Here is a 15,577-nt window from a genome sequence, read left to right as displayed (position 1 = left end):
TTTCTCACGTTAGATTCGCTGTAAATATGAACAATGAATTAATTAATTCTAATCCAATTCATGCGTTTCGGCCTCACAGGAAATATGATGATAATATTCCAGTTTTAAACCATCCCATATTCGTTTGTATGAAAGATGTGAGTTTTCTGCACAAATTAATCGTTGTGTTTGTTTATTTGCAGGTTCCTTATGTTAGATCCACTGTAGAAATGCAATAGAAAGAAGATTAGCTTGGTTTCGCTTGCCCCTTGCTGAGCATGGAAGATGGAAAGTACCAAAGGAGAAGAAACGTAGACATTTCCAGAACTTTGCTTTTAATCTTAGTGTGTTGCTATTCTACCATGAGTCTACCTGAATATAAATGGGAAACAGGTAAGTCATTATCAATTCATTATAGTAGTTGTGAAGATTAATCAGAATTGAGAATCGGAAAAAAATCGGAACATTTGGGGATAGAGGAATCGGTATTAGAATCGGAAAAAAATGTGCCTCTTTTCCGTTGCCAAAACGATTGTATTAATTATCATTTGTATTTAATTTTGTTAAAGGAAAAACTTCCGCTGCTGGTAGTAATAAAAAAATAGTAAATATTTATTGATTTTAAACTATTTAGCAATGTTTTTAATGAAAAACGGTTTCAAGGATATATATATATATATATATATATATATATATATATATTCATAAATATATATATATGCACATATATATGTGTATATATATATATTCATAAATATATATATATGCACATATATATGTGTATATATACATATTCATAAATATATATATATGCACATATATATGTGTATATATATATATTCATAAATATATATATATACGTACATATATATGCACATATATATGTGTGTATATATATGTATGTATATATATATGTGTGTACATATATATATATATACATATATATATATGTATGATGAGAGCAAAATTGTTCTCAAGTATTGCCATTACGTAATACATCTTTGGGTCAAATGAGGCAGACATGAGAGCCACTAGCAGCATGTGCCGGACGGTCACTTCTATGCCCCTTCTACAGTCCTGAACATCTGCCGATGACCGGGTCCAGGCTGTGGTGCCCTGAACAGACCTTGGATGTTTCATAGCCTTTATTTCCATTGCCACCCATATCTGCATCACTCCTCATTGATTGTTCGTTTGCCGTTTTAAGCTACAGCCAGCCTTTTTGTTATCGAGTTACACACTGATGGTGAAATGTGTATTCCATTAAATGTCAAGGAATGCCTGTACTTGGAGCTTTTTATAGTGAGGAAAGACTTTGCACAGAGACAATCCCACTCTCTGAACAACTGCCACATTGAACCAAAAAGAAGAGCAAGTCAACATCATTGGATGCAGCAGTTGCCGCAGGCTTTATATCAGAGTTTTCTAGAGAGGTTGCCTTCACAATGGCTTACGGAGCCCTCTCCACCCATCATGCCATTTGATCCATTACTGAGACTTAGGTTGTTGGGCACCAGAGCATATTCCACACGCCGGTGGGTCATGTATGCCGCAGCTTACAGGGCCTAAGCTCCTCTGGAGGTTTCTGTCAGGGTTACCTCACCCTTAGCTTTTGGTTAAAAGAACCTTGGCCACGAGGCAGTGGAGATCCAGTTATATGGCGCAAGATACTCGCCGTTCATCAGAGCCCCGTCTGCGTGGCAGTGGTCACGACGTGCACTGCACGTAGGATTGATTTGTCTGGGAGAAGCACAGTATGACGCTAAGACATGTGTGCTTTTAACACGCGTCCAGACTAGACCTTGACCACCACACACACACACATATATATATATGCATATATACATATATATATATATATGCATATATACATATATATATGCACATATACATACATATATATATATACATATGCACATATACATATATATATGTACATACATATATATATATATATATATATATATATGCTGTCAGAATCTGTTGAAAAAGAAATAAAGTGCTCGATCGTTAAAGTAGAGCTAAAATACCAATTATTCATTTAAAATTGATATGTTACATCGTTCAGTGATATACCATTGTTTCATTGAAGGTGCTTGACCATTTACCATTTAAAAATCGTTAAATTGCATTCAAATCATGGATAACTCACGAAGTGTTTCTGTTTGTTTTCATTTCGTGGATCGTTGATGATTTGAATCGCATTTAACAGCTTTTTAAATGGCAAGAATTCAATCAGCGTTAATTAACCCTTTATATTGATTTGTCAACGAAACATGCAAACTTTTATAAGAAGCAAAATTGCTTTTTTTATCTTAACAAATAACGTCTACTTCATCAGTTATTAATACAAACTATATATATATATATAAACGAAGCCTGCGTTTATCAACAAAAAATCCACAGCTTTAAAATTTAATGATATGGGAATTTTTAAATTGTTGTGGCCGTCTTATGCACTCTAGAAATTCTTTGAAATACTTCAAAGGAGTGTAATTTTGTGAATATTTAATTATTGATGTTTAATATGTATTATTAAAATTTCACAGAATCAAAAGTATCTAAATTTTCACAGATGGTATCCTTTCTTCGTTACCTGTAAGCATAAAGCAATATTAAACAAAACATAGCCTTCATTACTCATCCTTAAACCTAGAGCTCTATTGTAAAGTCGATAACGATCGATAAATTAGTTTAATAGTGAATCCTGTATGTAGAAATATAAAAACATATATCCATCTAATTTTATGCATACTGTTACCCGTTCAGGCTGCCTGAAGTGATCGGCTTCCTGACTTAAAATGCACCAAACATTGATGTTTTTTTCATTTCGCAAAAGTTAGTTATGTTCTGCAACACTCAAAACAAATACAACAATAGTTCTCTACAAAACAACCCAACTAAACACCATAAATAGATATTTGCAGATATAAAGAATGTGACCTTTTTTATTTTTCAAATTACGGTTATTACCATTAAATCACCTGAAAAAGGTTAACAGGCTGTAAACCAAACGCCATGATTAAATATCTGAATATATAAAGAACTTGAAGCATAAAATCTTTTTTTCGAAAATTAATGGATTCGGTATTTAATAACCTGAAAAGGGTTGACATACCACAAAAACAAAATAACCAAACTAATTACACACATCTATCTATCGCATATCTTTCTCTCTCTCTCTGTATGTATATATATATATATATATATATATATATATATATATTTATTTCTGTGGAAATATATTTTATTTCCTTATAATATATACCAATCCTTATTTAAGAAGTTCAATGCAATTACAGAGCAATAATAGTAAATAAATAAATGACAAAAAACTATATTCCAAAGTTCATGATGTTGAACATCTTACAATTTATTCCTTTAATTCAGTTGACATTTACAATTCTTGACAGTATCTGTTTCGTGCCCAAAATCAATCGCTTATTATATCAATCGTTGAATCTATTTTGCCCTTAACTCATCAGAAGAAATAGCAACAACCAATCCATCAAAAGGCACTAAAGTGCGTTTTCACATGATTAAAATCCGAAAAGTAGAAGAGAAGCTGTAAAAACATTATAATATGTTTCAACTACGCCATTATATATATATATATATATATATATATATATATATATATATATATATATATATATAATTTTTATTTTATGTATCTGTTTTCAATATTTTCTTCGACAGTGCTCGATACATAAGTAAAGCTAGCTGGTATGTTTTGAAAATATATATGGCAATTGGCCTGACGAATCCTCACTAGGATGAAACGCGGAAAATTCTGTATAGCCTAATTGTCATATATATTTTCGAAACGTACTTAAACATAACATCATATATATATATATATATATATATATATATATATATATATATATATGTTGTGTTTAGATCTATTCAACTATCAAGTTACTTTCTGTCTCCCTGCCTCTTATTAGACATTCTGAACACCTCTTGACATAACTTACATTGCCCTCCTAGAAAAAGAAACTCGATTTTCTAACCACATTTTTTTCTTTGCTTTAAAGAAGCCACTTCACACCTTAAAAACTCCCCAAGATTTAGGACGACGCTTAGTACATATCTATTCACTTTTTTTGTAGCTTCATATATCATTCTACTCCCCAAGAAGAAATCTACTCAGATATACGAACACAGCCAATCTTCATCTTAGACTGACAGGCCATACTTACAATGGCATCATATTCTGAATTGGCATGAATAAAACCGTTCTTCAAGTATTACGTAAATAGATGGATTTGGTGTCACTGTCGATCAACGAAAAAGTCTTCCAGGCATGTGTACGCAGTGTAATGAAGTATGGAATTAAAAAAAACACTTGATAAATGTGATGCAGTTATTGGCCAGTTGTTAAGAAATTAAACGATTCTTTGCCAGATATATATATATATATATATATATATATATATATATATGAACAAATGATTAATAAAACATGCTAAAAGACATCTTGAAAAAGAGTTAAAAACATATTTAATTTTAAAAAGGAAGCACAAGATATTATTTATAATATATTTTAAGTTTACCATTTTGATTACCTTAGTAAACTTATTGTAATTTTTATTTCTTATATATATATATATATATATATATATATATATATATATATATATATATATATATATATAAAGTGAAGGTGTCTGTGTGTGTATGTGTGTGTACATTTCCCTACGCAATAACTCTGTCAATTTTAAGTCTACAGACTCGAAATTTGATATACATGGTACTAAGATTTGGAAAAATCTTTGTGATCGGTTTTCGACCAGAAATTTGGCTGTTAAGGAGTCAAAGTTCAACGACTTGACCTTTGAGAACTCTACCAAACTCCTTCGACAATTTTGGGTTTAAACACTTGAAATTTTAGATATAGGTTCCTTGAACAAGGATCTAACTTAATAACTCGATTAGAGCCCAAAACAAAAAATTGACCGCTTTTCTGTTTTTTTTTGCGGGGAGGCTCAACATACATCTCCAAACAGCCGGGCAACGCCTGGCTGAAATGTTAGTATATATATATATATATATATATATATATATATATATAAGAAAAAGAAAATCCAAACTGTAAGTTGAAATTTACAATGAAAAGTTATTGTTCGACTGAACATTTCAAAAAAACAATTCACAAAGTCCTTATATATAAATATTAGTATTGGTATGTATATTAGACTACCGGGGGTAACCGGCGTTGCCCGGGTGTAGGAGAGGGTGACCCTGTTTTAACATTATAAAAAAAAAACATGATGTTTTATAAAATTGGAAAAACCAAAACAAAAAGGAAAAAAAAAGGTGTAAAAGAGGAAAAAAAAAGTTTAGGTAGGAAGCTAGGCTCGAACCCGAAGCATCGAGGCTAGTGTTGAAAAAAAAAAAAACCCTGACACGTTACCCCTGTTACCCCTACGGCAAAGAGGCATACAATTGAGAACGGATAAAATTAAATCTTTAAAAACACTTGCAGGTGGTTTAAACTCACGTTAATGTTTTCTAGGTTAAACATGACGTCATTGTCGTAGTAGCAGGAAGAGAAAAAATGAAGGAAGGAATTTAATTATCCTCATCTTCAAGTCTTGTTGTTTTCACAACGTTTCGGTCAATTATTCCTCTGGCCTTCATCAGGTTAACCACGACAGGATAGGAATGTCGAATCCTCCAATTACATCCATAGCAACTGCTGCCTTCATTAGCTGTTGTCATCTCACCATGATTTGGTCAACTAATTCTCTGACCAGCTTTGGGTGGGATCGAAACCGGAATCGTAGATATTCTACATCTCTATCCACTGTACCACGGGCCCCGAAGGGCAATCAAGGTTGGAATTTTGGGTTTTATAAATCCAATTGTTCTTCCAATGGTCGGATCCATAACGATTGTTATATTATTGAACTAGAAGATTAGGACAATAGTCCAAATAATTAAATAAGAATTATACAAATTTACTCATCTCCGAAATAATTCCAAACTAATTCAATAATATAATATGGTCGTCTTCTAGTCTAATCTAAACATTTCTTGATGAACCGTCCTTTTGAGTTATCCAATATACCAAATTTCCACTACTAACGATTACTACACTACTGTCTTTATTACTACCATACACTCGTTAACCCTATCCGCGCATTGATAAGAGGTGACCCCTTTGTAAAAAAACAAACAAAACAAAAACAAAAACACATGCCGGATGTTATACTGAATATGATGATGATGACCTTATCCAAACATTGATTTTTATACCATATTGAAACACTAGTTCTTGTCAGACCACATAATTAACAAACATTGAGCTGGTTCCTTTCCTACTTCTCGAGTTCAAGTTTTTAAGAGATTGTCTCTTTATCTAATACCTTTGAGCACTGTTGGCGTGTCCAACTCTCCGAAACTCAGGCTTGACGGTATTCTTAGCATTTTTGGAGACCCTCTCCCGATCTCGTTATGTGCTTGAATATAGCAGAGGTTATGGTGGAACCCCAAAACTCGAATGCTTTATTAGCGGTCAACAGTAATCCCCCTTGTTAGAAACATCGTTAATAGCATGTAAGAACTAAAGAACTAAAATAGTAAAAAAAAAAAGCGAAAATTATTAACTTTAAAACCTAAATTAAATACAAGGCCCACTTTCCATTCTACATATTTTTCAACTCAGAAAGTGAAAAAAGATAAGGCAATGATTGACGAGTAATAATACAAAAATTAATTAAGAACATAGGAATTAGAAAAAAAGTATTTTTTAAATCGTTAAAATAAAGAAAAAATATTTAATTATGTTTTTTTTTTTTAGGAAATTTATCATGGCAAAATTCTTACGAGTTTAATTGAATTATTCATTTACGTTTTCCCATTTATATTCATTTCCTGTTTTAATGAACGACTACAAATGATTTTCGTTCAAATAGAAAACTAATATATTCGTAAATGAATTGTAAAACATTATCATGAAATTATTATTGAACCAATTCATTTCCTATCATTGGCAATCATGATTTCGTTAACGTCAAGAGTTCAGGAGAGAAACTTGTTAGTATTATTATTCATCGAACTACTGTTCTCATCTTGAGTGTGATTTTCACAACGTTTCGATCGATATAACCTCCGACCTTTTTCAGGTGTATCTTCTCGAACTCGGAAATGTTTCTGCCGAACTCGGAATCTGGACGCAATTTCGAGTGGAACCCTTTATTTACTTCACGTAATTACTTAGGACCTCTATCCAGTCATGGATAGAAGCCTTAAGTAATTCGCAGATGAGGATTGAATCTTTAAAACAAAATCCACACTGAAGATTGAACCTTCAACCTTTAGGAGAATATCACTTTTACAATTGATTTTTCCCAGTACTCTAACCACTGCGCCACGGGTCCTTGCGGACAATTCTAGTGCGAATTCTAGGAGCCTTAAACCTACTTTATATTTCTAGTAGTAAATATCGCTATTTATTACTCATTATTACTATATATTAATGTATATCTATCTCTATACTTATTACTTGTATATATTAATTTTTTTTAATTATTACTTGTATATAATTATCTATTGTTTAGAGTTCAACGAGATACACCTGAAGAAGGTCGGAGGTTATATCCACCGCAACGTTGTGAAAATCACACTCAAGATGAGAACAGTAGTCCGATGAATAATAATACAAATAACCAATCCTCATCTCTAAAATTCAGAAGCGTCAGAAACTTGTCATAGCACCATTTTGCTGTAGGGTCACAGTCTTCCTATGAATGGAATGTGAGAACTAAAATCATTGAGAGAGAGAGAGAGAGATACGAAACTGCCGAAAGGAATCCCCCCCCAAATCCACCTTCTATTACGTAGGCACCAGAAAATGTGTTACCTTATCCTCTCTTCAAGAGGAGCACGGGAGTAAATTAACTGTATGTTACGTAACGCCAGCATTAAATAGCAGGGTCTATGTATATGTAAGTTGTGTATATAATGAGTTTGTTGTGTCGTCTAATGTTTCATAACGTTACTTGTAGATGTGTGTATAATTGTTTATACATGTACGTTACATATAGATATTTTTAACAGGACATTATTTGTTTAAAATATTACAACAAGTGAATGTGAGGACTAAAGAACAAAATTATAGAAAGCGAGAGATACGAAACTGCCGAATTAACCCCCCCCACACCAAAAAAATCCACCTATTCTCCTTGAATTTATTTATTGTTTTCATTAACACGTGTATAATGCTTGATATTGGACAGGATTGCTAAAGAATAATGCCCATTTTTAATAAATCTGTTTTTTTATTTAGATTTCCTTTTCAATTGAATTTTAGATCTTTCAAGTCTGAGATTTCAAACATCAGGAGTATTTTAAATTGTGTAATTCCAATTAAAACCTTACCAAATTGTTTTAACAAAATCGCAAACATTGTAATTCCAATTAAATCTTATTTGAAAATGTTTAAAATCATTTCATTATCATAAGTATTTCTAACTTTGTAATCTATAATATAAATCTCACGTGTCTGTTTAAATGTATGTATGTATGTATGTATGTTTGTATGTCTGCCTAAAACTTTTAACAGAGGCGACGAGATCTGTATCGTTTTGAAGCTCGACTCTTCAGACGACGAATATCGAAAAATTGGCTAAAAACATTCATTCCTTCACTCTCAACTGGGCACTTTTCTACAAGGAGGGATCGCTTTTTTCGAAAGTTCATCCCCTCTTTTCGATTGACTAGGCTTAATTTTAACCTTCGCCACTTCCGACTTAGCGATGAACGCAACGGCAAAGACTTTTTTCTCAAGTTCTTTTTCTCCTTCACGGTACGGGTTTCAGCCTGCCTACCTACTACTACTTTTTTTGTGGGGGGGGGGGCTCAACACACACCTTCAAACACCTGGGCAACGCGGGCACCCAAGCTAGTTAAAACTAAACTTTTTCTCAAATCATTTGGTTAAGATTTTAAACATCATAAGTATTTCTAACTCCGTAATTCCGATTAAGATTTTAACGAAATGGTTTGCAAAAATCTCACACATTCTAACTATGTAATTTCAATTAAATTCTTTACCAAAGATTTTTTTTTTTAAAACTCAGACATGAGTATTGTAAACTCTGTAATTCCAATAAAATCTTAACCAAAGACACTAAAACCCCGGGATACGGCGGCCATAAGATACGTTTTTTTTTTCAGGTTATGATGTGGAATACAATGTTTTCCGGCTCCTGGTTACGGTATTTGCCTCGCTTTACGGTGTTATCTATGATGTTATTTGATTATATACATGTGTAATATATACTGTACTTTGTTACTAATTTATAATGCCGTATCCATAGTTCTATTGTAGTTTTAAAAAGTAAGCGGTAAAAAAACGAAATATTTCGTGTTAATTTTAGTTAACGTTGTCTCTGCGGTTTAAAGCGAACAAAGAAATAAACCATCATTTTGATTGGACATGCAGCCATATTGGTTTTCTATTTATTTCTGTGTCTAACCTTAACAGCCATCTTTATTTATTCTATTTAATTTTTTCATTTTGCTTTCTTTCTTCCTCCTTTCCCCCTCTCTCTCTCTCTCATTTTTGTTCCTCAACATTACTACTTAACCAAGTGTAGTATATGTTCTGATACTACACTTCACCTTTTCTATCCTAGATCAGTGAAAAAGGAATCCATCTAGACTGAGGAAATTTTTATTTTTGTTTCTATCCAGTGTGCCTTTTTTTTTCTTTTTTTTTTTTTGATAGCTAGATTTTCTCCACGTTAAAAACCGACCTTGTGCCTTACTCTGCCCTCGTAGGGAGCCAAGTAAATAGGAATATTGCTACTTGTGAACAAAACATGCCTATATAACTGACTTTATTTTCTATTCATTTATTTTTTATTTTGCTATCTCTTTTCTTGTCCCCCCCCTCTCTCTCTCTCTCTCTCTCTCTCTCTTACTCTCTCTCTCTCTCTTTCTCTCTTTTGTTAAAATGGCAAGTTTGGAGCAAATCATGTATATTCACTCATTTTTATTTTCTATTTCCTATTTTTATCCTGCCTTTCCTCCCCCACTCTGGCTATTTATTTCTACCTCTTTATCTCTCTACGTTCTCTCTTCATCTCTTTCTCTTTCTCCCTCTTTTTCTCTCCCCTCTCTCTTTCTCTTTTCTCTCTCTCTACTCAAAATGACAATTTTGAGCAAAACATGGACATTGACATTTTTATTTTCTATTTATTTTCGTTTTGGTCCCTCCGCTCTCCGTTATCTCTGCCTCTCATTCTCTTTCTCTTATCAAAATGACAAGTTATGAGCTAAGCATGAATCGATTTAGAATGTTATTTCCTTAATGGAATCGCATTTTTAGCCATTAAAGATTTCTTTTATCATTCAAGTATCATGTTTTCCCATTTGCAGATTCAATAATTTTATACTTTCTATTGTTGTCCTCCTATTCCACGAACAATGTTTCTGACAAAATGGGAATACTTGCTGTTTTTTTTTTGGGGGGGCAGTATAGGTAGTAGTATATGGCGGTAGTATATTACTGTCAATCCTTTCGTCGTATTCATCATCATTCAAATATACATTCTATCCGACGGCAAATAAATCACAACAGAACAGTTCATTAATTTTCTTCAAAATATGATGCATTCGAAAAGTATTGAAACTGGAGTTCTTAAAGAAATGCACAGTTCATTTATTTTCAAGATATGAGATTTGAATTTGTATTATTTAGATTATTTTTTATGGAAATGGCTCGAGACAAGACATGAAACCACTTGATATAAGGAGTTAGTAAGTGCGAAACCTAATGGCAAAGGCAAGAGATGCCCATTGACCTTAGTCATTAAAAGATCAAGTATGATGACCATCTTACCGTTTATACCTTTAAGGAAGTTGACGTGCACAATTCTTGACAGCACCTGTTTCGTAGTGCAAAATCATTCCTATAATTATTATACCAATTGTGCTATGAAACAGAAAAACGGTGACCAGGAAGAGTTTCGTTACAAGGAAAACGGTGACCAGGAAGAGTTTCTTTCCAAGGAAAAGGTGACCAGAAAGAGTTTCCTTACAAGAAAACGGTGACCAGGAAGAGTTTCCTTACAAGGAAACGGTGACCAGGAAGAGTTTCCTTACAAGGAAACGGTGACCAGGAAGAGTCTCCTTACAAGACAACGGTGACCAGGAAGAGTTTCCTTACAAGGAAACGGTGACAGAAAGAGTTTTACAACCTTGCAGTGATTAGAATGAAGCTAATGGAATAGGAAGCTGTATTACAATGAGATTATTTTTATGGAAATAGCTCGAGACAAGATATGAAGCAAACAAGTGCGAATGCTAATCGCAAAGGCAGGAGATGCCTATTGACCTTAGTATCGTAAAGACCAAGGATGTAGACAAAAGGAAATCGGTGACGAGGAAGAGTTTCACAACCTTGCAGTCACTGGGATATTAAGCTGTATTCCAATGAGGTATTAAAACAGTGAATTGCTAGAAACCTCTAGACTAACGAGTCAAATGAGCTGGAACAAAGAGAGCAGAGAATAGATTAAACAATTCCGAAGAACACGTACCATAGTATTTTTAGAAAAGACTGAAACTAGCAACATCACGTCTTTGAGAGAGGGGCTGCAATGAAGAAGAGTAGCGCCAATGAAACTGCAGTATCTCAAGAACTTTCAAATGGGACACAGATTCACCAGCCCAGACCACTGTGTTCATCTTGTGTTATTCTCATAATGTGTCTGCTGATGTAACTTCCGACCTTCTTCAGGTGTATCTCGTTGAACGCAAAGAAGGTGTAACAGAGTACGGACGCGCGTACGGCAGCTGTATGCAAATGACCGAGCCATGTGCGAGATGACGTCACGGCAAGGAAAAAGAAAGATTATTAAAAGAACGTGTGCGCAGACTGGGGATCACGTTAAAGAGGTGGAGATAAATGTTTGTTGTTTCAACGAGAAACAGTGAGTCAGACTGCTACTTGTCTGTTGTTCTCTTGTGATGATCTCCACATGTAATCCATGTGTGTAAACGTGTGTAACGTTACAAAGATTAGAGGTTAAATTAATCGAAACGTTCTGAAAAATGACACGCAAGATGAGAACAGTTTTGTAATATACATGACCAATCCTCATCTCCAAAATTCAGAAACATAAAATAGGATGAAAGTTGAATTTAAGAAAACGGATGAAACGTCTTTTTCACGATATGAGGTGTATTCAAAATTTATTAAGAATATTACATTATGATCAGTGAAAATGGTAGATAAAGCAGTTAGGTATAATTTAAACATAATTTATAATTTTTTTATTACATATATACTCAAGAATGCCGCCAGAATAGCAATAAAATAATTATTGTAATTGGAATTTATTGAGATGAGCTTTATTTATTTATTTATTGCGAACTATTATTATCTTCATCTTTTAGATGTTGTTTCAGGGCGTTTCGACCAACTATTCATCTGGCCTTTGTCAGGTGGAAACTGCGATAGAATAGGAACTCCCAATCTCTTAATTGCATCCTCGGCAGCAACTATGGAAGACAGTAATTGCCGATGATACAGTTCAGAGATTCGGAGTTCCTATCCCGTCGAGGTTACCACCTGACGAAGGCCAGAGGAATAGTTGGGCGAAACGTCCTAAAACAATATGTAAAAGATGAGGATAATAGATCGCAATAAATAAATGAATTAATAAAAATAAAAAATCGCTGAAAAAGAAACATACATTAGGAGAAAATACAAAGCTTCGTTAATGAAGGAAAAATAGGAAGTGATATTATCAAGACTTCGCATGGGTCATACAACGATAACACAAATTCATTTAAGGCAGAACAACAATATGTAATACATACCAGACTATATGCAAGTCAAAACATATTCTTACTGGATGTATCGATCTGTAAGAATGTATCGATATAAGAGAAACATTATATAGTACAGACAACATGAAAGAACGGTCTAAGTATAAAAATATATTAAAAATAGATAACATAAGTTTTTTCCCTAAAATCAGTTTATTAAGAAAAATCTAAAAACATGAATATTCATCTCTAAAACAGACTTTTATAAGTCCTATTTTAAAAACAAAAGTACTATTAGATATGCAGAAGGATACCTTGTTAGATTGTTGAATTTATATAATATATATATCTGAAAATACTTTTGTCGCTACTCTCAAAATCAACACAGAGACGAATTTCAAAGTATAAGTTTTATTTACAATTAAGCTTTTTGTTCATTGACAAAAAGAGAGAGAGACGTTGGTTGTGTGGGGTTAGTTTGTATGTGGACACTGACGGAGAGGTGTCAAGATAACCAATCACGATCGCTGCTGTCAGAAAACGGAAAAGCGCAGACTGTTGTTTATTTTTCTCTTATATAGTCACAAATCGACATTCCTGGAATTGTAAACATCGAGATATTACATTATTCTTTTATATTTTGCATTGCGCAAGTCATAATTTCTAGCCTTGGATTGTAAACAGTTCTTGGTTTTCGTTTAATTACAATTTCGGTCATTTCTATGGGACATCAAAAATGTAGATCAACTGCATCTGAAATGCGTGTGTGCACACCCCCGTTTTCAAATATGCGGCGCCACTATAGCCTATATCCAACAACACTTTATTAATATTTCGAAATCATTTCTTTTATAATACTCAAATGAGATTAGATTCAATCATTTATTTAGTCTTAATTAAACTGAACCTTTACTGCATGTTTATTATTTTGCCAAAAATCATTTACAGTATTTCGAGGGAGACGATGATATACTAAAGATGTTACAGAATCTTATATCCAAAAATGTGCAAGTGATATGATTAGAGCATTTGAAGTCAAAATGATGAATTAATAGAAAATGAACCCACGTTAGAAGAATAGAAACAAAAAGAAACAAAATAGGAAGTGATATTATCCAGACTTTGTGTGGGTCATACAACGACAACACATTTCTACTAAAAGCAGAACAACAATATGTAATACATACCAGACTATATGCAAGTTAAAACATATTCTTACTGGATGTATCGATATGACCTCTATAGGAAGTAACATTATATAGTGCAGGCAACATGGACGAACTGTCTAAATAAAATAGATAACAATGTTTTTTTTTTCTTAAAGACATGAATATTAATCTCTATCAAGACAATCTCGCCCGAACATAAGATGGTATCAACGAATTGATAAAGTGAAATGAATGTGTGTCATCAATAAAAAAAAACAAAAACAAAAGCTAATTACATAGAAAAATATATCCAAATAATGATTTTGTATCTCGATACAGTGGAAAACAAAGCAACTAGCGAAAAATGGAACCGGATTTACAAAAACGGGAATACAACACTTCTAGTGTAATGATCCTCATCTCTCTCCTTTTTTAAATTCATTTGTTTGATACTGTTATGATTAATAAATGAAGATATATTTTAGATGACTCTTTTCATCTTGACTGTTACTCGCACAGCGTTACGGCTGATGTAATCTCCGACCTTTTTAAATGTATCTTATCCAACTCTGTTAATCTTCCAGTCTTAATCTGGAATTTGCATAGAACTTTAAACGCCCCCCATTCAATCCACGAGGTAGTATACTTTCATTCCAGGAATAATTCTTAAGTAATTTGCAATTGTATTCTTAGCATCGCCCATGTTGAGGATCCCATGCAGATTCCCGTGCCGGAAGTTATATTGACCAAAACGCTGTGTGAATAACACTGAAGGTGAGAATAGTAGTCCGAATAATCCAAGTTATATGAAAAGATGTTTGACCCCAAATTTTTAATCATGAAAAAACTTTGCATCAATGTTAGATCCAATGAGAAAGAGCATTACAATTGGAATTTCAAAATGTCACCGTGGTATATTGACTGGAATAGTGATAATTAGATTATATAGGGATGTGAAACAAAGCAAATTGAAATAAACAACAAAAAAATGTAACTAGCAAGCAAAACATAACTAAAAAAAAAAAAACTGAAAATGTTAAAGGGTTTGTCTGATTTTGTTTATGCTTGGAAGTAGTCATATGGATGGGTCCACCTAAAAATGTCTGAAACTGCATTAGAATCGTTATTGGTGTGAAAATAGAAAGAATTCATAACTTTTAGCTTTCATTTTTTTTCCATCCATCAAAACTTATCAGTCTTTGTTTTATGTTCATCATTTCCATAAAAATGTATATAGCAGTTCAAAAAATGTCTTTCTAAAAATGATTTGTTATAATAATAATAATAATAATAATAATAATAATAATAATAATAACTAGCGGGATCTGTGGAAATTCCACAGCGGATTCTTTCATATGTAATGTATTGATGCTGGCATTCTGTGGATGTTCAGTGTAAATAGAGAGCTTCTGATATTATTGTAACTCTTTTATGAAAACTGCAAACATATTTATCTAAGATAACAGGGACGCTCGGCGTGGCCCGGTTATAAAATACGCTTACATATGATATTTTAATTCGTGCAAATTTCGTATACCTTATCATTTCTAGAGATACATTTTTTAAACTGCTATATAATGAGTTGTAGTATATTACTACTTCTACTACTACCGATAAGATAATAATGGTAATAATAATAACAGAAGCCTCCATTCAGTCTC

At 32.9% G+C, this 15,577-nt stretch overlaps 1 protein-coding gene across 1 annotated transcript in view; it reads left to right on the top strand.

The window, feature by feature from the left end:
• Positions 1-15,577, top strand: part of LOC145284538 (thrombospondin type-1 domain-containing protein 7A-like) — a 1,985,627-nt gene that overhangs the window by 1,201,193 nt on the left and 768,857 nt on the right. The window contains exon 5 of the mRNA XM_080133436.1: positions 183-372. Coding sequence (XP_079989562.1) covers positions 258-372 — 115 coding nt within the window. The 5' untranslated portion in view covers positions 183-257. The remainder of the gene's footprint in view (positions 1-182; positions 373-15,577) is intronic.

Source organism: Euprymna scolopes, chromosome 9 (assembly GCF_053919585.1).
Source record: "Euprymna scolopes isolate OS-2025 chromosome 9, ASM5391958v1, whole genome shotgun sequence".
Taxonomy (NCBI): Eukaryota; Metazoa; Mollusca; class Cephalopoda; order Sepiida; family Sepiolidae; genus Euprymna; species Euprymna scolopes.
This window is presented reverse-complemented; position numbering and strand designations above follow the sequence as displayed.